At 42.8% G+C, this 27228-nt stretch overlaps 1 protein-coding gene across 6 annotated transcripts in view; it reads right to left on the minus strand.

Annotated features, from left to right (window-relative positions):
- LNX2 (ligand of numb-protein X 2) overlaps window positions 1–27228 on the minus strand; it is a 262034-nt gene that overhangs the window by 59959 nt on the left and 174847 nt on the right. For all 6 annotated transcript variants that reach the window (XM_073583140.1, XM_073583135.1, XM_073583139.1 and 3 more), the window contains 3 exons: window positions 17867–18111; window positions 4257–4456; window positions 473–841 (listed from right to left, as the gene is read on the minus strand). In XM_073583140.1, the coding sequence (XP_073439241.1) occupies window positions 473–841; window positions 4257–4456; window positions 17867–18111 (814 nt within the window). The remainder of the gene's footprint in view (window positions 1–472; window positions 842–4256; window positions 4457–17866; window positions 18112–27228) is intronic.

A 27228-nucleotide genomic window follows, 5' to 3' on the forward strand; every position in this document is an offset into this window, starting at 1 on the left:
ATGCCGAGTGCCGGCGGCAGTGCCGGGTGTTAAGATACGAGACTCGTCTGAGTTTCTTGTATGTGTGATCCCGGCCTAAGGCATATTGTCTTACACAGGTAACATTATTCTTTATCTATCACTGGATCCTGCAGGCAGTACATATGCAGTATTAGCTTACTAGCTAAGTCTCTGGCTTATTGTGACATTTCTTTAAAGTACAGATAAGTTAGTTCTTATTTAAAGTTACATTTTAATCTAAGATACTACTAAGATATAGCGGCACTTCACCTGTCAGTCATACTCAAAGGACAACTAGCAATCCAAAATCAAAAGAGCCCAACCCTATAAGACTTACAAGAGGTTTATCATTGTGCACGGGGTAAACAGAAAGTTTAAAAGCACCGCAGACAACTCAGTGTAATTTCGGGTGCAGGGACTGATGTATGGCTCATGATATATTTTTTTTACAGGATGTATCATGGTAAATTACCTGGATAATCTGAGCAGCTAGTTCCGGCGTGCCATGCTTTAGATCAAGTCCATTGATTGCTAGGACGCGATCATTGCTGTGAAGTCTCCCATCCTGAGCAGCCAGTCCTCCTTCTAGGAGATCCAGAATAAAAACTCCAGATTCATCAGTTCTGCGTACAAGTTTGATGCCGAGCTGCTCATTGGTCCCCCTTTTATTTAGAGTGACATGGAAGCTTTCTTCTCTCTGTAAGTTGCCGTCCATGTGAGCTTGTGTTCTGCTCCCAAAACGCCTCTCTCGGAGTACGGTGAGCTGGAGCACAGTACACGGCTGAGACAGGACCACCCTGGCGTAGTTATGAGATACATTGCTAATGTCGAAATTATTCACCTGTCCAAAAGAAAACAACATCTTCATTTGGATCCAAAATGCAAAAACAACGTCCACCCTTGCGACATTTTTCCACATTACCAATAATAAGATGAAGCAATTTGTCCTAAAGGGGTTGTCAATAGTGATGAGCGAAAAATATGTTCAAGTCCCCGCGGCTACATGTCTCAAGGTTGTTAGACAGCTGCAACACATGCAGGGATTGTCTAACATACAGGTAATCCCTGCATGTGTTGCGTCTGTCACCGCGAGACATGCAGCTGTGGGACTTGAACATAATTTTGCGAGCACGCCGGAGACACTTGGTTGGCACCAGAGCATGGCGGATAACACCTTATCCCAGCACGTTCGCTCATCACTAGTTGTCAACTATTTGGTCAACCATTTTTTAGATGCCTGAGTCACCTGAGTAAAATAAGAAAGCTTATAATAAGATATTTCTTAAAATAAGAAAGCTTATAACTGCCTCTCGCACTGGCACCGTTCAAGCGATGTCGTAACCAGGTCCCCTGGTGCTCGCATGACATTGTTAAGTGACCGCTGCAGCCAATCAACAATCAATGTTCGATTGCGTCTCATCAACATTCAGATAGAGCAGACATCCGATCTGATGAAATAGTACAGATTTCAGCGAGCTAACAGCCATTGATTGGCTGCAGCACTCAACATAACAATGACAAATAATCGCCGGCAGATCCAGCCCCGACATCGTTGAACAGACAGAGGGACTGTTGTCCAAGTAGTGGACAATGGCTTTAAAATTCTTTGATTCACTTTGCATCTACAGCTTTTATAAATCTCCAATACCAAGTATAGGCTGATTCTGCAGCTACACTCTCCTTTAACTGTCCCCTACATCTTGGTATCTTACAGAATGAAATAAGTAGGGGACTATAGGTAAGAATACAAGGAGAGAAGAACAGAATGGACACTATTGTAGGTGTTTACTAAAGGCCACCTGGACAGACTGAAGATATGGATGAACTCTTTTTACATCAGATGTCTCTGTTCTCAAAACAGTACGACACAGTGATCACGGGAGATTTTAACTATCCAGATATTTGTTGGGAATCTATCTTGGGCAAAAGTAATGTTTCCAGATAATTCTTATCTTCGCTTGCTGACAACTTTATCTATCAAAAGGTAGAAGAGAGAACAAGTGGATCTGCTGTCTTGGACCTAATTCTTACCAACAGGGAGGAAATGGTTGAGAAAGTAAGGGAGGCAGTGATCATGCTACCCTTGAATTTTGGATTACAAGAGGAGGCCTGCGAGGACTCAGATTTTAAGGTTGTATTTCAAAAAGGCAGATTTTAATGGACTCAGACAGAGGGTAGGAAAGGCCCAATGGCTGGATGTTCTAAAGGACAGAAGTGTCCAAGAAGGATGGGAGATTTTGCCAAATTAAATTCCCACTGCACAAGCAGTAACAATCCCAAAAAGAAAGAAGAATAGGAAGCATTTATCAAGACCAGGACAGATGAACACAGAACTTAAACACTTGATAAAAAGGAAAAAATAAATGTACATTATATGGAAAGAGGGAGGCATATCTAAAGAATATACAGTAATGCAGTCTGCAGGGAAGTGTTAGAAGAGCTAAAGCCAATAATGAAGTGAGGCTTGCAAGGGAGAGCAAAATAAATAAAAAAAAGGATTTTATTGGTATGTGAAAAGCAAAAGAAAAGGCCGAAGTATTAAATTCACAGACTTGGGTATACTAATAGATCACAGACTGCACGAGTCAACAGTGTGATGCAGCAGCAAAAAATGAAAAACACAATTCTAGGATGTGTTAAGAGATGCTTAGAGTCTAGCTCTCGTGAAGTAGTTATCTTTGGTCATGCCTCATCTTGAATACTGTGTCCAGTTCTGGGCACATTTAAAAAAAACCTGAGACTAAAACGGTTCAGAGAAGAGCTACCAGGATGGTGCAAACATTGTCATACGAGGAACGGTTATAATATCTGGGAATGTTTAGCTTGCAAAAAAGAAGGCTGGCTAAGACTTAATAGATGTCTATCTGAATATCTGAGTAATATCTAAAGGGATGTCACAGTGTAGAGGGATCATCCTTATTCTCATTTGCACATGGAAACACGAGAAGCAATGGAATGAAATTAAAACAGAAGATACTGATTAGATAATAGGAAAAAAAATTAAAATGAGGGTGATCAATGAGTGGGACAGGCTGCCACAAACTTGGTGAGTTCTCCTCCAATGGAAAATAGAGGCTAGAAAGACATCTGAGATGGTTTAGTGAATCCTGCCTTGAGCAGGGAGTTGAACATCATGACCCTGGAGGTCCCTTCTAACTCTAACATTTTATGATTCTATAGAAATAATGATTGCACGATCAGACTACATAAAATTTGTTAGTAGTTTGTTATCATCGAGACACATTGGTCTGCAATAAACACGGAGTCAAAAGGAGATTAGGTTAGTTAAATTCTGCATGATCCTGAGAGAAATAATGTTGCGATGTAACCCATCGCTTGATAAATTATGGCGTTATGCTACTGCTTCAAAGAGGATAATATCTAATACAGAGATGTAACGAGGCACAAAGCTTGGAGACCTTACATCTCTTTGGAAAAAAGCTGCAGTGCCTCCATACAACCTCCTGCCCATGGCTCTGTCTATTATGTAATCATGTAGGTGGCTCCAGCACAAAGTTGCAAACACCACCTCAGCGTTGGTACATGGCTGGTCAGCTATGTCATTTAAAGGGGTAGCCTGGACTAAAAAAAAATCTTGCAGCTCTGCTGTTGTCCATGAACTGTGGCTATGTAGGAGCTGCAACACCTAACACTGCCAATGTACAAGAAGTGATGCTGTTCCTGGAGAAAAAAAGCAGACTTTTCTTTGATCTTGGATAACCCCTTTAAAGGGTTATTCCCATCCTCATAGATTTTTTTCGATTGAGTTTGTAAGCACTGGTTTAAAGCCAGCCAGTACTGCTGTTGCTTGTAGCTTTCTCCTATTCCAGGCCAAATTCAGTGTAGTGCTTACAAGCTAGACAACAGTGGTGGTCGGTCTCCAAGGCAACGGGCTGTAAGCAAAAATTTTATCATCTCAACAACGGCTTCAAATTTTAATAAACAGAAAATTGCAAAAGTGCTTGTCTTTATTTTTTTAAAAGCACTACCCAACAGCACTCATTTATGAAGATAAGAACTGCCCTATAACAAGGATGGATTTCTAAGACGATAAGCATCGCCTCTTCCAGGAAGCTGCTATTTGTTTCTTCCCTGTTTTTTTTTTTCTTACCGTTATTCCTGAGACAGATTTTATACAACACAGCAACGTTAGGAACTGGGAACTATTTAAAGCCCAGACATCAGCAGACTCCATCGACCAGAGAACACAGAGCAATTAATAACAACTCTTTACACTGTGGCATGTTTTCTCTTACTTGAAGTATTTGGTCACCAGCCAGGAGTCTCCCATGTCGGGCAATGACGCCATCACGATATATTTCCTGTATGACGATGTTTATTAAAGGGGTCTCATTACCGCCGACGATGCTGATCCCCAGCTCGATGTATGGGTTGCATCGGTGTATTTGAATGGTAGTGATTTCTCCTTCAGGCAGGCTAGCTGGGGGATGCAAAGCTGTCCAGTACACAAACAAAAACACAACAATATCAATATGATGCTTATGGTTCAGTGCCGTCCTGATCAATACGGTCAATCAATCAATCAATGGAGAGATCAATAATACTCCCGCATGCTGCATCACAGCTATACATTATTGACTAGAAACAGCTCAAGAAACATCTCGGTGGTCCATGTGCAGCGGTAACAAGATGTATTATTGCCCAAAAATTATCAAATTACCCCAAAAATTATCAAATCACCCATGTAAGTAACAAATCTTACTCTCCAGCCTAAAATTAAAAATGAATTGGAGACAGAGTATCTGGTTGAATAATAACTTTGCATTATTCTATCTACTTTATTTGGACAAACCACAATACTGCCTTTTTGTGCCAGGCAGTCCCAGTTGTCCGGATAAACTGTCCTAGATCCTTTTCCACAGGATTTTAGGGTGTACTTTTAATTGTAACTTAATAAATATTGTTTTTAAGGGTATATATGTTAACTTTTTTGAATATTCCCTTATATATATCTAATATGTCCAGATTATTGTGAACAGTTAAGCAAGCTGAAGATGAAATGATTAGAGATAAGCGACTTTGCCTTTTTTCGGGTCGAGTTGGGTTTCGCAAAAGTCGGGTCAAACGCAATCGGCCGATTATCGTGAAAATTCGAAGGCCAACTGAAACACGAAACCCAAAGCAAGTCAATGGGGAAGAAAAGTCGGCAGTGAGTGGAGGACAGCAAACACACCTACAGTGCCCATTTTAATGCCAAAAAGATCAATTCTTATTACTTAAGCTTGTCAACCTTAATTTACTTTATAATAATAGTTAGGCATTGAAAACTGGGGGTTATTTGGCTAAAGTTGTGGGGGGGTAGGGCTGGCTCCAGATTTTCGTGGGCCCAGGGCCAAAGAGTGTCACTGGGCTCCTTTAACACATGCCACAATTCATGATCCTCTGATACGGCAGAGAAATAGCGGTATAGTACAATGAAAAATACTTCACTTCTTACATAACATGACTGATATCCTTTTTAAATTCTCCAATAGCTCCAAAAACGGACAGTATATTACTCCATACAGTATTATGGCCACCGCATAGTGCGCTATACAGAGTAATGAGGCCCATATATTTCTCCATACAGAATAATTGGTCCCATATAATGTTCAATACAGTATATGATGAGCTCCACATAATGCTACAGTATATGTTGGTCCCCATGGATGAAGCTCCACTGTCTTATGGGCCCATATAATGCTCCATATATAATGGGCCCCATTTCTAATGCTCCAGTGTATAATGGGCCCTGTAAATGCTGCTCCAGTGTCTGATGTCCCCCATTTGGAAAGCTCCAGCATATGATGGGCCTCACGGATGATGCTCTAGTGTATGATTGGTCCAAATAATGCTCCATATATAATCTGCCCCATTTACAATGCTCCAGTATATGATGGGCCCCATGGATGATGCTCCAGTGTCTTATGGGCCCAAATAATGCTCCATATATAATGGGCCCCATTTCTAATGCTCCAGTGAATAATGGGCCCTGTAAATGCTGCTCCAGAGTCTGATGTCCACCTTTGGAATGCTCCAGTGTATGGTGGGCCCCATATATCATTCTCCAGAGTATAGTGCTCCCCAAACATTGCTCCCAACCTTTAAAACAATTAAATAAGTCTCCTTGCTAGGGAATCCCTGTACTAGTCTGGACTCCTCGTTGTCCCCATCCTCCATCTCTCTGCACTTGGACTGTTTAGGCAGAGGGCGTACATACGTGATGTCATCGCGCTCTCTGACCAGAATGTCGCTGTCAGGAAACGCGGAAGACGTCACGGCGGTGGAGCAGGGAGAATTAAGTATTTCAACTTTGCAAGTGCTGTGATCCTGAGCAAGCAGGGGGGCCCACTCGTTGGTGATGGCACTGGCACAGGGCCCCTCATAGTACAGCGGTGTGTCTGACGGCGGGTGGGCCCTCCCACCGGCAGAGACACTTTTGCATACTATGAGGGGCCCTGTGCCAGTGCCGTTGCCCATGAGTATGCCCCCCCTACCTGCTCAAGGAACCTTCACTTTCATCTGCACCTTCCTCTTTGTCACCGTGTAAGGTGGTATTGTATGCAGGAAGGGGAACCTGAGTTTCATCAGGGTCAGATTCTGGCTCAGTACATTGCGAGGACAATGTAGTGCTCTGAGTGAATGTACCAGCAGAAAAATCTAGCAGTGGATGTGCATCAGTGCACTCCATGTCAGATTCATCTTGGACTGGGGAATTCACGATTTGACTTGATAACCAAAAGAGCTCCATGGAGTAATCTGTAGTGTGGCCTGCCGCATCCTTCACTTTTGGTAGGAGAGAAGGACACAAGGAAAGGTGTTGTTCCTGACCAGGAGCCTCCAGTGACGATTCAGTGCTTTTATTTTTTGAAATTTCAGAAGAGGATGCGATAGAGCTGGAGGCTGTGTCAGCAATGTAAGCCAAAACATGTTCCTGAAGCTCCGGCTTTAAAAGCGGTTTACCTACTCCCAGAAAAGGGAGCCTTCGAGGCCTTGTGGAGCCAGACGATGACACAGGCTCAACACCTCCTGCCTTAGGTGCTATTGTGCTTTTGCCACTACCAGCAGATGCACCTCCACCACCACCACCATCAGTAACGAGCTGGCAACCCTTGCCCACTTCCACGGCCTCTTCCACCATACTTCCTCACTTTTGGGAAAATGTACCCAAAATACCACCAGCTATATGGTACTGTAAAACAAGGTACAAGGTGTATATAGTATTGTGGAGAATTGGAAGCTCCCTAGAGATTTTAGGAGGCTGAACTATTATCTCAGGCCCACTATAGATTACACTTCAATTTAACAGGCTGAAATTGGCTGGTGTATGACAAGGTACAAGGTGTATATAGTATTGGGGAGAATTTGAATCTCCCTAGAGATTTTAGGAGGCTGAACTATTATCTCAGGCGCACTATAGATTACACCTCAATTTAACAGGCTGAAATAGGCTGGTGTATGACAAGGTACAAGGTGTATATAGTATTGGGGAGAATTTGAATCTCCCTAGAGATTTTAGGAGGCTGAACTATTATCTCAGGTCCACTATAGATTACACCTCAATTTAACAGGCTGAAATTGGCTGGTGTATGACAAGGTACAAGGTGTATATAGTATTGGGGAGAATTTGAATCTCCCTAGAGATCTTAGGAGGCTGACAATGATGTTCTCAGTCCAAGTATGGTAGCAGGCAGCCTAATAAGCAGGACTGCTGCACACAAAAGTGTGGAAAAATGAACACTTGGTAACTGTGCAGAAAAGAGGAAGAAAAGTATTTTTGCTTTTAAAAAAGCAGTTTGCACAGCAGTGTGCAAACAGCAATGCAGCGATCAGGGAGCCTTATAAGGCAGCCTAATAACCAACAGAGCTGATGCACAAAAATATATCCTCCCCTGTCGCTGCACACAAAGTGTTGTGTTGTACAGTGAAAATCGCTAACAGCAGAAGCAGTTTTTTTTTGTTCCTCCCTGCCTAACGCTCTCGATTATTCAAAATCATCAGCAGCAACCTCTCCCTATGCTAAGATCGGCAGAAGTAAGATGGCGGTCGGCGTGCACGCCCTTTTATAGCCCCTGTGACGCCACAAAAAGCAAGCCAATCACTTGCATGCCCTTCTCAAAGATGGTGGTGACCGCTGCCTATGTCATCGCGTTGCCCACAGTGTGCGTCCTCCATCATTGGCTGAAAAAGGGCGCTGGAAGCATCATTTGAAACGCGACTTTGGCGCTCTGGTCGCTGACCTCATGGCCAACCTCACGCTATGGTCGTGTTTCGTTTCATGAAATCCGACTTTAGCGAAAGTCGGCGACTTATGAATTTGACCGACCTGTTTCACTCAACTCTAGAAATGATCTCTAAAAGGGTTAAAGACACATTTCCTTTGTATTTTAGGCAAAAAAAAATATTATCTTTTTTTAAAATTTTAAAAATTACAAAAAGGAAAATGAGCCAGTGCAAAAGTTTGAGCATCCTGCACGCTTTGTTAGTACCTAGTAGCACCCCTTTTTGCAAGTATCACAGCCTGTAAACACTTTTTGTTGCCAGTCAAGAGTCTTTCAGTTTTTGTTTGAGGGATTTTCATGCATTCTTCCTTGGAAAATTCTTCCAGTTCTGTGAGAATCCTGGGTCGTCTTGCATCCTCTGATATTTTGAGGTCTAGGCACAGATTTTCAATGATGTTCAGATCAGGGGACTGAGAGGGCCATTGTAAGGGTAAGTTCACACTAGGAATTTTTTCAGCCTTTTTTTTTCTGCAGCAAAACCTGATCTCAGGAATGAAGCTGCAGAAAAAATTTTCCTTATTTTTGTGTGCCTTTTTTTTGCTGTGATTTTGGCATGTTAGATTTGTGTCTTGTGTGTGCTGATAATGTTTAGTGTTGAAAAAAGTCCTATTCTGCAGAATGAAGATTTGGCCGAAAAAATGCAGCAAAACTTGATACCTACAGTACTTTTTGGTACATTTTTTCAGCGTTTTTTCACCATCTATTCATTCCAATGGGTGAAAATGGGTGAAAACTGCTGAACAAACGCTGAAAAAAACCATGAGCAGTTCTCAGTAAAAATTTGCTTGGTCTTTCAGACCTTATCTTCACCTCCATTGTTCCTATTACCTGCCATTTCTTAATAACATTTTGCACTGAGGAAAGGGCAACTTGAAAACGCTTTACTATTTTCTTATAGCCTTCTCCTGCTTTGTGGTACTCCACCATTTTCATTTTCAGAGGGCTAGGCAGCTGCTTAGAAGATCCCACGTCTGCTGTTTTTAGGCAGAAGGTTAGAGGAGGCTGGGTTTTTACAAAGCTGGGAAATTTGCATCACATGGCCTTTCCTAACGATGATAGTGAACAAGCCATAACATTAACAGGTAAATTAAGGCCTGAAACCTTGGTCAAAGTTATCTAAGAACACAAATCTCCAAGGGTGCCCAAACTGTTGCATTGGCCCATTTCTCTTTTTGCAATTTTTGAAATGTAAAAAATGACTATATATATGCCACTGTATTTATGGCAAATGGTAGGTCCTCTTTAAAAGGGTTTAAGTGTTCCTAGCTGAAGCTACAGCTCAGTAATATATCACTGCACCTCACAGGCTTTAGAAGGTTTACATCTTTCGGTCCATATAAAGATCGAGTAACGTAAACGAAATAAATGATCCGCGGAATTTTGAAGAGATGATTTCCTTTCCCAGAGAATTTACTGATTCAGCCCAATTATTGATCACACAGCAAGTTTATGTAGTATATTCCAGGAAAGCCCAGTGACTAATGACTCCCCAGAAACATAAGGACAGTATAATTTATTAGCAATATATAAAATTAAATAGAACCAGAAGGAACGGGTTTATTGCAGATGTAGTGAGAGCACTGTAGGGGATATATGAATTTCTTGGACAGTACAAGATAAAACATCATGTGAACTGGAAATCCGAATTGATTTTCACACTAGTGGAATAAAACTGTATGCATCAGGTCATGTAATGATAGTTTGGAAGGTTGCAAACTCCAGATTTTTATGCAATTACTGCAATGAAATGAATATAGTAACGTTTTATACAGTAATTCTGGGAAAGATTTATCATTTATAAAATAAGCTACAGAAGTAGGGAACGCTGTGCCTATCTGCAATTCTAGTGGCAGAATAAATAAGTAAAGCAGCCTTTATTCTGAGGATCTTGACCATCCCAGCAGTTGGACCAGTGGTGGACATTGGTGTAGCCAAAGCAGTAAGAATTTGTGATTATGAGGAGTTATTGGACTGCAAAGGGCCCACATACTGTTCTTGCACAGGGGTCTCTCCTGTCCACTCCTGAGTTAGACCCTCACCAATCAATATAACATGGCTTACTTTAGTGGGAAAATTACTTTAAGATGCAGTACTGGACATGAGAACCTGGGGGAAACCCATGCACATGCGGGGAAAACATACAACCCCTGGCAAAAATTATGGAATCACCGGCCTTGTAGGATGTTCATTCAGTTGTTTAATTTTGTAGTAAAAAGGCAGATCACAGACATGGCACAAAACTAATGTCATTTCAAATGGCAACATTCTGGCTTAAGAAACACTAAAAGAAATCAAGAACAAAAAATGTGGTAGTCAGTAATGGTTACTTTTTTTAGACCAAGCAGAGGGTAAAAATTATGGAGTCACTCAATTCTGTGGGAAAAAAAATTATGGAATCACCCTGTAAATTTTCATTCCCAAAACTAACACCTGCATCAAATTAGATCTGCTTGTTAGTCTGCATCTAAAAAGGAGTGATCACACCTTGGAGAGCTGTTGCACCAAGTGGACTGACATGAATCATGGCTCCAACACAAGAGATGTCAATTGAAACAAAGGAGAGGATTATCAAACTCTTAAAAGAGGGTAAATCATCACGCAATGTTGCAAAAGATGTTGGTTGTTCACAGTCAGCTGTGTCTAAAATCTGGACCAAATACAAACAACATGGGAAGGTTGTTAAAGGCAAACATACTGGTAGACCAAGGAAGACATCAAAGCGTCAAGAAAAGAAACTTAAAGCAATATGTCTCCAAAACAGGAAATGCACAACAAAACAAATGAGGAATGAATGGGAGGAAACTGGAGTCAACATCTGTTACCAATCTGTAAGAAACCGCCTAAAGGAAATGGGATTTACATACAGAAAAAGCTAAGCGAAAGCCATCATTAACACCTAAACAAAAAAAAAGGTTACAATCGGCTAAGAAAAAGTAATCGTGGACTGTGGATGACTGGATGAAAGTCATATTCAGTGATGAATCGCAAATCTGCATTGGGCAAGGTGATGATTCTGTAACTTTTGGTTGGTGCTGTTCCAATGAGATTTATAAAGATGACTGTCTGAAGAGAACATGTACTTTTCCACAGTCATTGATGATATGGGGCTGCATGTCAGGTAAAGGCACTGGGGAGATGGCTGTCATTACATGTTCAATAAATGCACAAGTTTATGTTGATAATTTGGAGACTTTTCTTATCCCATCAATTGAAAGGATGTTTGGGGATGATGAAATCATTTTTCAAGATGATAATACATCCTGCCATAGAGCAAAAACTGCAAACATTCCTTGAAAAAAGACACATAAGGTCAATGTCATTGCCTGCAAATAGTCTGGATCTCAATCCAATTGAACATTTTTGGTGGAAGTTGAAGAAAATGGTCCATGACAAGTCTCCAACCTGGAAAGCTGATCTGGCAACAGCAATCAGAGAAAGTTGGAGCCAGATTGATGAAGAGTACTGTGTGACACTCATTAAGTCCATGCCTCAGAGACTGCAAGCTGTTAGAAAAGCCAGAGGTGGTGCAACAAAATACTAGCGATGTGTTGGAGTGTTTTTTTTCTTGGTTTGTTTTTCATGATTCCATAATTTTTTCCCACAGAATTGTGTGACTTCATAGTTTTTCCCCTCTGCTTGGTCTAAAAAGCAACAGTGCTAACCACTGAGCCAGCGTAAACTTTCTCTGACGCTCATGCCACTTTTTCGAAAAGTGGCTGAAGTCTAGCAGAAGGAGCAGGGCCACGTTTACTGTACTTTGTTCCAGAATGTACCAGAATGTCATGTGCCCCGTCCTGTGTGACACGGCCAGCAGGCCGGTAACTAATACAAGAGGACACGGCACGTGTAATTGTCCAGGGTGACACGGCCCACAGGCCGATAACTAATACAACAAGGCACGGGGATAAGGAAACATTTACAATGGTGGGCCCTGCGATAGGGAACGGGGGATGTGGAGACCTTCTGCACTCCTCTGAGTCAGTGTCCCTAACACTCCTAACGTTCCCTATACAGGCTCCTCACCTATCGCCGATCAGGATACCTGTCACCCTAGCACACCCTACACCTATTCCTTACTAGGGAGCTGGGTGGTGCAGGCACTGGCCCCACCGCTGTACTAACATCAACATGAGTAAAAGTGACAAACAGGGAAACACTTAGCTTTGCTCTGATGCACTTGCTCCAGGCAACAGAGTCCAACACCTGAGTGCATCTTCCTCCCACCATGTCCCACACCTGGGTGCAGCTGTCCAGCAACGGAGTCCAGCACCTGAGTGCAGCTGTCCAGCAACGGAGTCCAGCACCTTAGTGCAGCTTCCAGCAAAAGAGTCCGGCAACTGAGTGCAGCTCTACACCATAGCTGCCACTCCACCAAGCTTTGCAAGAATTCTTCACTGACACCATAGCTGCCACTCCACCATGCTTTACACGAACTCCTCGCTGACACCATAGCTGCCACTCAAGGACTCTGACTGAGCTGTCTTGGACTCTCCTCAGCTCCTTCCTTCACCCAGCATGGTTGGAAAAAAAAAGGTTACCAGTGCTCTTATCTGACATGATCCCGCATGGATCATGACACAGATGCTTTGTTGCTGTAATTCTCACCTTATAGCATTGCATTTAAGGAAGGAATTGGTACCTGTCTAAGCTGGAGCATGGAGTCCTGTACAGAAGTACATAGATTGCTATTTAGTCTCTGAGCCTTGAGCATGAGACCTTAGGGTATATGCACACAGTCTTTTTGCTTAGTTATCGAAGCAGAAACAGATCGGAAACTCAAAGTTTTGATGTATTTTGAGATCTAGAAAGTTTACACTTTCAGTTGAATCAAAGGTAAACTTTCAAAATCATCCTGTAAATCTCAAAACTCTGAGTTTCCGCTCAGTTTCTGCGCCGAAAACTCTTTTTACAATATCACCACAAATTGTAGGACCAAACTTATTTGAGAAAACATGGTAAAAGTATTGGTGACTCTTGCAAGTTCTTTTAACCTCAGGACTTGTGGACCTATTAATTAGTGTCTTTTGTGCTGTTTGTGTTCGGCTTTAATGTTTTTTTTGTGTAGATGAGGAAATTTCAGCAGTTGCTGTTATTCGGTAATTGCATTTCCCCTGTCTTTCAATCAGTAGAAGTCAAGGTCGAGTCCTCTTTGTTCTCTCCCTTCCTGTTTTATGTTGTGGAGTTATATATTTAGTCATTCATGATGAGGGAAAAGCTTCCCCAAAGAGAATTATGTCTAGCAAATGTTATATTTACCTAACAGAAAATAATTCTTCCTCTGTCTGCTAATAAATCCCATGCTGAAATGAATATGAAAGTCAATTACAAGCATGAAGAGAAATGGACTCGCTCGCGAGGAGAATACATTCTCAATTATCCTAATTATTTACCATTGTCAGAGACTTGGTAAAAAAAGTTAATTGCGAAAAGAGAAAATTTGAATCTTAACTCTTCCATGTTATTTACTGGAATGAGCTGATGATGGCATATCACTTCAGACAAAAACAATAGGGTATAAAGGTTACATGATATCAAACAGACAGCACTAGAAAAAAGTATTTGTGTAATAGGGAAATAAAAGATTCCTTATGTTTAGCAAGAGTTATTGATTGAGGAATTTATTTCCGGAAAGCGTCAGATGTTTGAGGAACTGTGTTCAAAGGTTTAAGAACTTGGATTTAAAGACAATAAACACAGAAAAAACAGTGTCAACTTTTTCTTGCTTATTAAAGAGAAGCGTTATTGCCCTAAACTGGGCAGCCCCACGTTGGAACCTAATTCTCTAAGTTCCCTTCATAATATGGAAACGCTCACCTATGCATAAAAAGTTGTCGTCTTTCCACCCAAAAATACCCACGTTTCCAAGGGTTTAGTTTGGACAACGTGGCTTCTTACCAAGTGTGATTTGCCACCTAAGCCTCAAAATTATTAATTATTTACCAAGACATTTTATACTTTTCAGATGCAATCACTGACATTTGTCAAGATGTCAGCCATGGCAATGGTTTACAATTTCGCAACATATTGTAGATGCCTCCAAGAGATTCTGGGAAGGGGGGATTTATTAATACTGGTGACTTACGAGTACATGCAGCCACAATAAAGAGAAATAAGTTGCTTTGCCATCACAAGAATTATGTTTTGGTCTTTTCCCTACAACAACATTGAGTTATGGTCACTTTATAAAATCACTGCTTCTCTGGGGCAATCAAGTTTCAACGTGGTGACCTAAAATGAACACTTTTGTTAGGACAATAGGCCCCTCATAGTGTAACATGGTGTGGGGTGGTAGTCGTGACTGAGGTACTCGTGCATCACCTCCTGGCATGCAACATGAAAATGGGGGTCCTTGTTGGACTTTAGTGATGGTGGTGATATGCCCTTGTAGACCACATGTTGCCGATGTATTTGGCTGGCCAGGACCAGATGTTACAGAATACATTGAGGAAGACAATAGCTCATAAATAAAGATTTTTAAATAAGAATTAGTTGATAAGAACTACAGAATATACAGCAGATAGTAGGTATACATCTTAATGGATGTTTCTTTAGTAACATGTAGCATCATCACACACATTTCCTTCTCTTCTGGAGTCACTCTTTCTTCTTTACTATATCTTCTCACAACCCAGCACACTATTCCAGGAGCTTCCCTCAGTCTCAGTAATGTCACTACAGTCTAGTAAGCCAGATTCCTAGACTCTAATCCATGGTATTGCTTCCTTCTCTCCATAGGAGAGTTTCGGTACCAATATGACGGCAACTCTTTTTCTAGCTTCTAGCTTCTTTTTCTACTGACGACTCCAAACTACCATGCTTGGCATTTTCTCTTCTTGGTTTCCTTTCTCTTTCATGTTCCGTTACGTATCCAACGGTAAACTTTGCTCCGTCCTGCTAGACTTACTGCCTTAGGCCACAACACTTCCTCCTTCTCCCTCTCTAGCTCAGTTCTGACTCCCCGCTGCTCATTGCTTCTCTTTCAGTTGTGTCTTCTATGCAGAGTCTTACTATCTGCCTCCCTAATCTCCCTCTTGCCACATGGACACACCACAAGCGATTATGCTGACTAGCCAGCTGCAAGCTTCTCCATATCTGCTCTGCTATCAGGAAGTCGTCTCCTGTACTCCCGTGTAGCCCCTCCCATCCTGGGCTAGTCCCAATGGTTAATATATGGTCGGTCAGTATATGCCTGCTAACTGTCTGTTGCTGGACAGAACATAACTTCACATTGCAATATAAATCACTGAGCGTGCAAAATAACTTAATTAATTATATCAGCCCAGATTCCTTCAAGAGGGGTGAGCACAGTATCTCCACTTCCTTTACAATAATGTGTACAGGGCTATCCCGACTGTCCCCCTGATATCGGTGGAGAGAAGGATTCGGTATGTCTGGTTTTGGACTGATCAGTGATGATCCTTTTGTTCTCTGACAGATAGGCCACCACCAATAGAGTCTGGCAGCACCTCTATCATTGGCCAAGTGCTCCTGCGTTTTGGGGGATCAGAGCTTAATAAAATATGCAAGTAAAAGAATCCAACAGCACTCTATAAGCGCTAAGATGTATGTCAATGTAATGTGGCGCAGGGCGGCAGCCATGGGCGAGGTACTCATCTTCCATGCCTCGGCATGATACATGAAAATGGGGGGGGGGGCCTGGCTGAGTATGTGGACTTTGTCTAAGAGGGCGATACGCTTTGCAGGCCGCATGATGCTGGTGATTTTGTATGGCCAGGACCAGATGTTGTCAAGTTCAATGAGAGAGACCACCAGTCAAAAATAAACTTTCTTTTTACTTAACAACAACGTAGTTAGGGTATGTACAATAGATAACTGATACAAATCTTCATGAACATTTGTCTTAACACATAGAATATCTTCATATACATAATCTCTCTCCTTCCTAAACTCACTCAGTTCTTTCTTAGGCTACTTTCACACTTGCATTAGGAGGTGCAGTGTACGCTCGGCGTGAAGCTCCGCCCCCTGCTGCGCCTCCTACGGTCAGCTCCGCCTATGGACGCATTACGCTGCATGTGACCTGCGTACCTTATCTTTAGCATTGGGTTCGCAGGCCGTGCACAGGTTTGCTTTTGCAGGTGCATGGGTCCTTTTGACACGTTGCATTTGGCGCAGGTCGGCGCACCGTCAAAAGGACGCATGCACCGGCAAAAGGATACCTGCGCACAGCCTGCGAACCCAATGGTAAAGATACGGTACACAGGTCGCATGCAGCGTCATGTGCCCATAGGCGGAGTTGTCCGAAGGAGGTGCAGCAGGGGGGCAGAGCTTCACACCGAACGTACACTGCACCTCCTAACGCAAGTGTGAAAGTAGCCTTAGTCAGTTCCTCTGCCTTCACCACAACTCAGCACAGTGTTACAGGAGCTTGCCTTGTCCCCAATAACGGCACTACAGTCCTGTATACGAGAGTTCTGTACTTCAACCCTAGCTTCCTCTTCTTTTTCCGCTAAGGGGAGCTACTTATAACACTATGGCTATTACTTAGCTTCTCTGCTTGCCGATACCTTTTAACAACCTCACGACGCACTCTCTTCGTCTCACATTTTCTGATTTGATGCATCACATTACCTTTCTGGTTTGCCTCGGATCCAAATCTCCTGTAAATGACTCACTCTATCACGTTTCCTTGTGTCTACTCTGGATCTCGCTATCCATTGCCTCTGTCTCCTCTCACTTTAGGGACACCCACTTCATACCACTCTGCTCACTGGTCAGACCTTAAGTCTGCCTCTGCTGTAAGCTAGGCTCTATCTACCTCCTGACAGGAAAGTGCCTCTTTCCATTCCTATTAGTAACTCCCACTCTGGGCTAGTCCCAACTGTTAACCCTAACTGTCACTAGCAACCACTTAGTGCTGGACAGAACACAATCCTATCACATTACTAAACATACCACACATCACATTACATTAATACAGATATCTTCAAGGGGGAACATGTGCAAAACTTCCATCTTCTTATGCAGACATTGAATATATGAAATTTGAACTGCTTTACTGCTATATAATATACAAACATATAAAAATGAAGGTAGTTAGAGCATAAATTGGCAAATTCATTAGAGCCCATCAGCCATGACAAGGCAATCTTTCTTTGTTGGCACTCTATTCTAATAACTGTCAAACATGCCTTTCCCAGGCTAAAAGACTACAAATATAAAGAGCCAATAGGTTTTAACATTAATTAAAAACAATTAAAATTGTTGTTTGTAAAGAAAAATTGTAGGTTCAAAACAATAAGAATGCTCTCTACTCCTCTAATGAGAACTTTCGTGCTAGTAGTGAATGTTTATGGTTTGAGATCAGCACTGGGGTCATGGACAGTGCCTAAAATTCAGGACTGACTGCCCAACCCCATGACACTTGTTTTGCATTGAGTTGAGTGGACAAGAGCCATACCGAAGACATTGATTATAATGGTTGCAAATCCTTATGTGATCTGCATTAGACAAGTAGCTATCTTACCTTGCCTTTGTCTACCTTTTTGTCCTATGCAAGGCAACCTAACCCATGATATTTCCCAGCCCTAATATTAGCCCCATTGATGGTTCAATGTACATACTGTCAGACACCGTGCTCTCCTCGAAGGCAGGGTTATCAAATCCCTGGTCATCTGACCACAAAGGCAGGACAGTTGGGGTGACATTTCTTTCCAGCAGTGCTGGCCCTGTTCCTTTGTCTACATCCGGAGATACAGCAGCTGGATGATCAATCACACCGGGGACATTTTCTCCTTCAATCTCTATTTGCAGCTTGCTGGCTCTTCTCTGGTCCAATATTTGTCTTCTGCGAGATGCTCCTGGACATCTAGGAAACAGATGATAGGCTTTAATAGCTACCTATGCAAATCTTTGTCATTCTACATTCTTTGGTTAATTATTACATTCAAGAGAGACACACATTAAGGTGTTTCCCAGGACAGGATGTTAAAGACAATTATTCCCCAGTGAACCCAATGGGGTAAAACATGTAGATCAAGCAAATTAAAAATTCCATTAGCATATATAGAGGAGAGGGGGCTCCATAGCAAAGTGAGCCCCCATCATGGTTTTGACACCAGTGTTTGGTTTATGTTTCTTCTACCAAATCTTCATCCCCTTGCAGTTCCTCTGCACTAACCAAAGCTTAGTCTCCCCTCCTCAAGGGCAGCAGCAGCATGTAGGATGTACAAGCTCCACATTTGCTAAATAATCTAGATCAAAGCTTTCAAGGTAAAGAATTACCAACAATTACAAGTCTCCAAGACAAATACGTTTCTGGGAGAAATAGACTTAACAAAAAACGAGATGGAAATAACTTACTTTTAGTACATTTATCTCATCTGCTTTGTCGGAATCTATATTTTTATTCTTCGTTCTGTACTCATCAATCCTCAGATAATCCGCACCTTATCCTGAGGATAAAATAAAAAAGCGAGCGAGCACAGCTTACACAGATCTTCAGATACGACCCGTAACCTTTCTTTCATACAAATCCTGCAGATTCTTCCAGTATAAGCCCAAAAGACTTCTTTCAAAATTCTTAATGGGGAACTAAGTTATTTTAAATATATGTGAAGAATAAAAGGGAACTTTTCTAACATTACTCTGAAGAGATGGAAGCTCCTTTGCTTAAGGCTGTGTGCCCACGTTTTGTTTTTTATGCATTTCCGCCGCCTTTTTGCCGCAGTGGAAACGCTTAAAAAACGCTAATAAAACGCACCCCCAGGCAATCCTATGGGATTCCGCAGTTGCTGTGCCCATGCTGCGGATTTTACCGCTGTGGAATCGAATAGCAGTAAAATCTGCAGCATGTCCATTATTTCTGCGAAATTGTGGCAATTCCGCAGCCATAGGATTGCATTGAAACGCTCACTTTATGCATGTGGCTATGCCCACCATGAGTAAAGTGAGCGCTTCATGTGCGGATGGTACCCAGGGTCTGGAGGAGAGGAGACTCTCCTCTATGCCCTGGTACTATATCCATGTAAATAATAGAATTATAATAAAAAAATCGGGATATACTCACCCTCTCAAGACCCCCAGAGTGCTCCCGCCTCTCAGCCACCCTGCCAGCATCTTCCGTTCCCAGGGATGCATCACGCGAGACCGGGGACCAACGGAGGGTAAGTATATCTCTTATTATTTTTATTATTTCTTACATCCTATTTTTTACTATTGATGCAGCATAGGTAGCATCATTAGTAAAAAGTTGGTCACACTTGTCAAGCACTATGCTTGTGTGACCAACCTGTCAATCACTTTTCCAAGCGATGCTTAAAATCACTTGGAAAGCACAAGCATTCTTCCAGCTCAAAACGCTTGCAAAACACTTGTGTTTTGCGGGAAAACGCATGTGAATTCCGCATGTGTTTTACCCGCGGCAGGGAGTTGCGAAAATGCTGCGGACATTTCCACAGCATTTCTGCAACACGGGCACTTAGCCTTAATGGTATATTTATACAACCAGGGGCATACATTGAAATCCAAGAGCACCATAGCAAAGGTGTAATTGTAACAGGGGTGGGAATTGATGGATTGCTCCCTGACACCCAAGGGTTAAATGTATTTGATCCCCATGTATGTGATAAAGGTGTTAGATCCACTGGGGCTGCAGTTAGCTGGGACAGGTAGTGGCCTGCCCAGTTTGGGAGGGGGAACTGGGTGTTAGTGGCAAGTGCAGGAAGTGACAGCCAGTCTTTGTGAGGGCAGCAGTGACTAACATAGCAGTACTGAGGCTGCTGGGGACAGCGTGAGCCTAATACTCGGGGCAGTGGATTGCCACAAATACCTTTTGTGTGTGATTCCATCTAATTGCCTGGGGCAACCTCAAGATGGATGTTGAGGGCCAGAGGTATACTAAGCTTGTGAAGCTACAGGGAAAGATGGACTCAGACTACATGGGGTGAAAGGTATTGCAATCCAGATATACTGCTAGAGGTGTGGAAGATTCCCTAGGGCTAGGAAAGCCATTGAGAGGGATATGCTACATATACCGAGAACCAGGGCTGAAGTTGTTTCCGGTATCTGTGGGAAAGATGACAACCCGTTTGGCCTTATCCTTTGCATCTGCCTGTAAATACTGTACAGACAGCCATCCACAAAGTAAAAGTTTGTTTTTTATGAACCACGTCTCTCCTGGATTAATTGCTGCCCTGGTTTCAGAAGAAAGATTCCTGGAGTCAGAAGAGGCCTGCAGACCAGAAGTGGAAGCATCACATGCTCAGCAGCACACCAGGTCTCAGACACAACTTCTCTGTAGGATGCCATAGCGAGTTGGGACCGAAGCTCACCCACGACTACCTCGTTTGGGCATCTTACATAATGACGTTCTGTCATTGGTCACCTGGCAGCTCTAAAATGGCTACCACCAACAGGCTTGGCACAAGCCACTCAGCTAAGCAGATCCCAGGGGAAGCCCTGGCCTTCACCTCTTAACACCTGTCCCTGGATCTGGACGTAAACAGGGGCCAATGAGCTGGGGCCACGGAATAAGATGCGGCTTGGAGCAGTAGACAGGAAGGAGTGGTCAGGTAGCTGGGTCAGAACCAAGAGGGCAGCAAAAGTACAATATCAGAGTATGTGAGGTTAGCCAGAAACACAAACCAAGGTCAAAACAAGGAACAATAATACAACAAGGAGCTTGACAGACAGGACTAAACCAGAGGAGCACAAGGTTATATCTGGCAGCTTCCAGAAGTAACCTGGAAGCTTAAGTAGAGTGTGGTGCTCTCCAATTGACTGGAGCAGGGAGCTGTTAACTCCAGCTAGACAACACACACACCCATACTGTCAGATTGGATGGCATTACAGATCACAGTCACCCACATCTAAATGACTGGACAGAGCCTGCACTGTCTAGAGCTCATGGTTCCAACGTCTCTTCCATCACCAGTGCCGCCTGCAGAATGAATACAGCGGCCTTTGCCAACAGAAGAGCATGTCGAAGGGGCAGGTCCTAGTGAAGATGTCACAAAATGTCCACATTAAGCTCCTCTGCACCCCAAGAACCATTAATTAACCCAGATTTCCACAAACACCGCGCAGTGCCCAATGAGGGTACATAAGGACTCCCACTACCTAACCATTTAGACCAGAAACTTGCGCTACACATATACTATGGAGTTGGAACAAGTGCGTAGATACCAAGCAGAGGACAGTTGTCAGAACCGTTCGGCAATGCCCCCCCGGATCACAGGCACCATAACAGTCACATAGCCTGTCCCCATTGATGGTATGCCACTGTACACAAAATTTTTGTCACGTGAACATCAATGAATATTACAAGCAAAAATCTAGCTGGAAAAAAATGAATGATGGCAACCTAGGTGGATTCACGCAGACGTGCGCGTTCTCTCTTTTTAGAGGGCTTCACACATAAGTATCAACAGAGCCATGCAACGTAGGGCGAAACACAATGTGAACACTTTAATTGTGGCCCCATCTGGGAGCTGAAGAAGAAACTATAAACCAGTAAGGAAAGCCCAGTACTGCAATATTCAGGGCCATGATGATTACTGGCCTCCTATCAATTAGGCTGATAATCCAAACTTGTGGCAATGTAAAGTGATTACATAATCCTGAAATAAACTAGTCCATTGTCTCATGTTATGTAATGCTACAATCTGACATGTTTCCTTGTGTTGGAAGGATTGGATGATTTACATCACATCAATCACATTCTGAGGAATGTAGCTGTCATCATATCACCGTCTAGATATGGACTTTCATTTCTATCATCATGATTTCAAATCATCCTTCATGTATACAGCTATTGCAGAGCTGGACTTGTTAATGCACCAGAGCTTGGTTTAATATGTATCACACCTCATTAAATCACAGTCTGTGATCTATGGTTCAGTAAATTCGGATTTAGCGCTATGCACAAAGAACAACCAGTGTTTAAAACCCCCAGAAACATTGGATTGAATTATTTACTGTGTATGGGGAGGCTCTTTACTCTCCCCCAAAAGGTTATGTCAAATCAGATAAGGATCAGCAGTTCACATTCATGATGTTGGATCATTGGATTTATGAGGAAAGGTTGCAGGATTTGGGAATGTTTAGTTTGCAAAAGAGAAGACTGAGAGGAGACTTAATAGCTGTCTACAAATATCTAAAGGGCTGTCACATTGTAGAAGGATCAACTTTATTCTCATTTGCACAAGGAAAGACTAGAAGCAATGGGATGAAACAGAATGGGAGGAGACACAGATTAGATATTAGAAAAAACTTTTTGACAGTTAGAGTGATCAATGAGTGGAACAGGCTGCCAAGAGAAGTGGTGAGTTCTCCTTCAATGGAAGTCTTCAAACAGAGGCTGGACAGACATCTGACTGGGATGATTTAGCGAATCCTGCTTTGAGCAGGGGGTTGGACCAGATGGCCCAGAAGGTCCCTTCCAACTCTACGATTCTATGATTCTATGATTCTATGATCAGATAAGGATCGGCAGTACAAATTCATGATATCGGTTTAGATGAGGATTAGGTAGTTCACATTCATGATGTGGCGTCAGACAAGGATCGATAGTAGAAATTCATGATATCGGGTCAGATAAAGATCAGGAAGTTCACATTCTTGATGTTGGGTCAAATAAAGATCGTCAGTATGAATTCATGATGTTTGGTCAAATAGGGATCAGGAAGTTCACATTCATGATGTCGAGTCAGATAAGGATCGGCAGTACGAATTCATGATATCGGGTCAGATAATTATCAGGAAGTTCACATTCATGATGTTGGGTCAGATAAGGATCGTCACTATGAATTCATGATGTTTGGTCAAATAGGGATCAGGAAGTTCACATTCATGATGTCGAGTCAGATAAGGATCGGCAGTACGAATTCATGATATCGGGTCAGATAATTATCAGGAAGTTCACATTCATGATGTCGGGTCAGATAAGGATCGTCAGTATGAATTCATGATGTCGGGTCACATAAGGATCAGGAAGTTTACATTCATAATGTTGCGTCAGATAAGGATCGGCAGTATGAATTCATGATGTCTAGTCAGATAAGGATCAGGAAGGTCACATTCATGATGTCAGGTCAGATAAGGATCGGCAGTATGGATTCATGATGATGGATCAGATAAGGATCAGGAAGTTCACATTCATGATGTCAGTGTGGTGCTAGTCACTTATCACGGCCAAGCCATGAGTCAGAATGGTCAAGGAGTCCAATGTCAGAAGCCAGGAGGGTATGTCACAAACAGAAGGAAGAGACAAAAGCGTAGTCAGGTAATGGTCTAAGGTCAGAGTAGCGGGAAAATAATGGATCAGAGCTGAAGGGGTTAAATGAAGAACGAAGTCCAAGGTTGGGCAACAGATCAAGCATTCAGAACTCAACACACAGGAGAACAAACCTCACAAGCTGAATGTACGTCTGGCAGAGTTCTGGGAGACACGCTCAGTTAACTGGCATGGCATTTATTTGGAATAATGAACACTTGGAGACAGCCGACACCTCACAGTCTCAGATTGGATAGTCGAGCTGTCAATCAACACACTGACAGCTCAGCATGCCCCTGAACCAGATTGGATGGTCAAGCTCTCAATCAAACTATTGACAGTTTCAGCATGCCCCTATACCAGATTGGACGGCCGAGCTGTCAGTGTGATGGTCACGTGTGACTTGACACACCTCCTCCAGCAGGGCGAATTTATGACACACGCGACCCTGGATACACCGCCTCCAGCAGGGTGAATTTAAATAATAAAACGTGCAGCCGGATACACCGCCTCCAGCAGGCAAATTTCAGAATTGCACATGAAACTGGATACACTACCTCCAGCAGGGCGAATTTAAATAATAAGGGAAAACACCAGGGAAACAATTACAATGGTGGGCCCTGCGATAGGGAACGGGGACGTGGAGACCTCCTGCACTCCCCTGAGCCAGTCTCTACACTCCTAATGATCCCTAGGCCAGTTCTGCACCGGGCGCCGATCAGGAACCTAAGAATCCAGCTTGCCCTGCACCTATCCCTTACTAGTCAAATGGACAGTGCAGAAACTAATCCCACCACTGCACTGAAACACACAAAAGGAAAGTCACAAAACAGGGGTAACACCACTTAGCTTTGCTCTGTTGCTATTGCTCCAAGCAACAGAGTACACCACTAGAATTCAGCTTCCACCTGAAGCTACTACACCAGAGCTCTGCCTGAGCTGCAAGGAACTCCTCTCAGTTGTTCCTACCTCCACCAGACTTGGTTGGAAATGGGCACTATCACCAACAGTGATTGCAACCACCTGACACTCTTTTATAGGTAAGAGCCAGCAATCACACCTGCTTCATAATCACGTGCACTAAATTAAAGTAACCAGAGTGCAATGACCCCAACGGCCACCGGGGGTAAAACTAGAACTGAAACCACCACAGTGCAATGACCCTAATGGCCACCGGGGGCAAAACTATCTTTAACCACACAGCTTAAGGAAAAAAAAAGGTTACTAGTGCAAAATCTGTCATAATCCAACCTGGATCATGACAGTCAGTAACTGCAGCCCAGACACACTGAGGGATAGAACCGTGACAGTCGGGTCAGATAAGGATCTGCAGTACAAATTCATGATGTTGGGTCAGATAAGGATCAGGAAGTTCACATTCATGATGTTGGGTCAGATAAGGATCAGCAGTACGAATTAATGATGTCAGGTCAGATAAAGATTGAAGTCAAATGCTTGATCCTTTTGTTCTCTTGTTACAGAAGCCATAGCCAGAGATGTCAACAATTTACTACAGTCTTTCCTAGAAATAACGTCATCAATTTGACTGGGCCACATGTTCAAGAGAATGATTTATTCTCTTGAACTTGAACACTACTAGCCTAGTGTGGGTATAGAATCATAGAATCATAGAGTTGGAAGGGACCTCCTGGGCCATCTGGTCCAACCCCCTGCTCAAAGCAGAATTCGCTAAATCATCCCAGACAGATATCTGTCCAGCCTCTGTTTGAAGACTTCTGTTGAAGGAGAACTCACCATCTCCTGTGGCAGCCTGTTCCACTCATTGATCACTCTAAAGGCCCTTTTACATTTAGCGATGCACCAGCGATCCAACCAGCGATCCGACCCGGTCAGGATCGCTGGTGCATCGCTAAATGATCGCTAGTGAGCTTTCATACAGAAAGATCTCACAGCGATGCAGCAGCGACGCAGCGCACGATACTTACCATTCACACACAGCGATCCTGCGTCCTCCGGCCCGCCTCTACGCGTCGCTGGACGTCACAGCAGGAAGTCTCAGCAGGAAGCAGACGACGAGAAATGGAGCCGGACATTCTCGCGCGATCAGCGATGGACAGCGGGGGAGCCGGTCGCTGGTAAGTATCACACATAGCGATATCGCTAGCAATATCGCTATAACGTCACAAAACCAGTGACGTTTTAGTGATATTGCTAGCGATATCGCTTAGTGTAAAACCCCCTTTACTGTCAAATTTTTTTTTCTAATATCTAATCTGTGTCTCCTCCCATTCAGTTTCATCCCATTGCTTCTAGTCTTTCCTTGTGTAAATGAGAATAAAGATGATCCTTCTACAATGTGACAGCCCTTGAGATATTTGTAGACAGCTATTAAGTCTCCTCTCAGTCTTCTCCTCTGCAAGCTAAACATTCCCAAATCCTGAAACCTTTCCTCATAAGACAGGGTTTGCAGACTGGTCACCATTCTGGTCGCTCTTTTCTGAACTTGCTCCAGTTTGTTGATGTCTTTTTTAAAATGTGGCACCCAAAACTGGACACAGTATTCCAGATGAGGTCTGACCAAAGAGGAGTAGAGGGCAATAATGACTTCACGTGATCTAGACTGTATGCTTCTGTTAATACATCCTAGAATTGCATTTGCCTTTTTTGCTGCTGCATCACACTGTTGACTCATATTCAGTCTGTGATCTATTAGTATACCCAAGTCTTTTTCACTCACATGTGCTGTTGCTTAGCCCTATTCCTCCCATTCTGTATATGCTTTTTTCATTTTTATTGCCCAGATGTAGTACTTTGCATTTTTCCCTGTTAAAAACCATTCTGTTAGTTGCTGCCCACTGCTCCAGTTTATTTATATCTTTTTGATAGGTGATTAAGGTTCGATGGGAGGGGGGTCCTGTTCTAAAGGATCACCACTGATGAAGGGACCACGGTGCTTGCAGGAAGCGTCTTCATTGGGATAATGGCTGAAGGTTCCAGAGGTCAGACCCCTGCATTATTTTCTCCCTGATCAAACATTGATTATTATTTAACAGAAGGATGGCACATAAATTGTAAAGCCCAAGACAGAGCAAAACATTGTATTCAGCATACTACTCTTTGTACTACCATTAATGGGAATATGTCACTCATCAGGTATCTCATCTCACAGCAGCATGATATAGGAAAAGAGATCCTGATTTCAGTGATGTGCCACTTCGTTTGCTGGGTGCATCAGTGGTGACACAATCAGAGCTCAGGAAGCTGACCCAATCCTCACCACAGCATTCTGTGTATATTGTCTATTATCAGTGAGCTGCTTATCACAGGAGTGGGTGGAGTCAGACCACCTAGAACATGGGAGCTAGTCTGGGCAGTGATAATCTCTTGGTGATATAACCTTCATTGTATGAAAACAACAGCACACAGCTTAATACATGACACATCCCTGAAATATATGTCTCAGCCCTTACCTCATGCTGCCCTCAAAATACATAGGAAAATGATGTTGACAGATTCCCGTTAAATAGTACACTAATAGGGCTATAATAGGTAGCAGTATAGTAAGAGCCTGAGCTTTAACATAATATAGCAATTTGGCCCATGAGGACTCGCTTTATAAAAAGGACTGCGGAAAAAGCGGAGGACTAAAAAAAAAAATAAAGTCTGAAATCGTCGAGTAATGGTTTACTCGATTCTTTACAACAACTTTCTCTGGGATTTGTAGCGATGAGAAGACATTTGAAGTAACCT

This window comes from Dendrobates tinctorius, unplaced genomic scaffold (genome assembly GCF_039654945.1).
Source record: "Dendrobates tinctorius isolate UK_male_01 unplaced genomic scaffold, ASM3965494v1 ptg000075l, whole genome shotgun sequence".
Taxonomy (NCBI): Eukaryota; Metazoa; Chordata; class Amphibia; order Anura; family Dendrobatidae; genus Dendrobates; species Dendrobates tinctorius.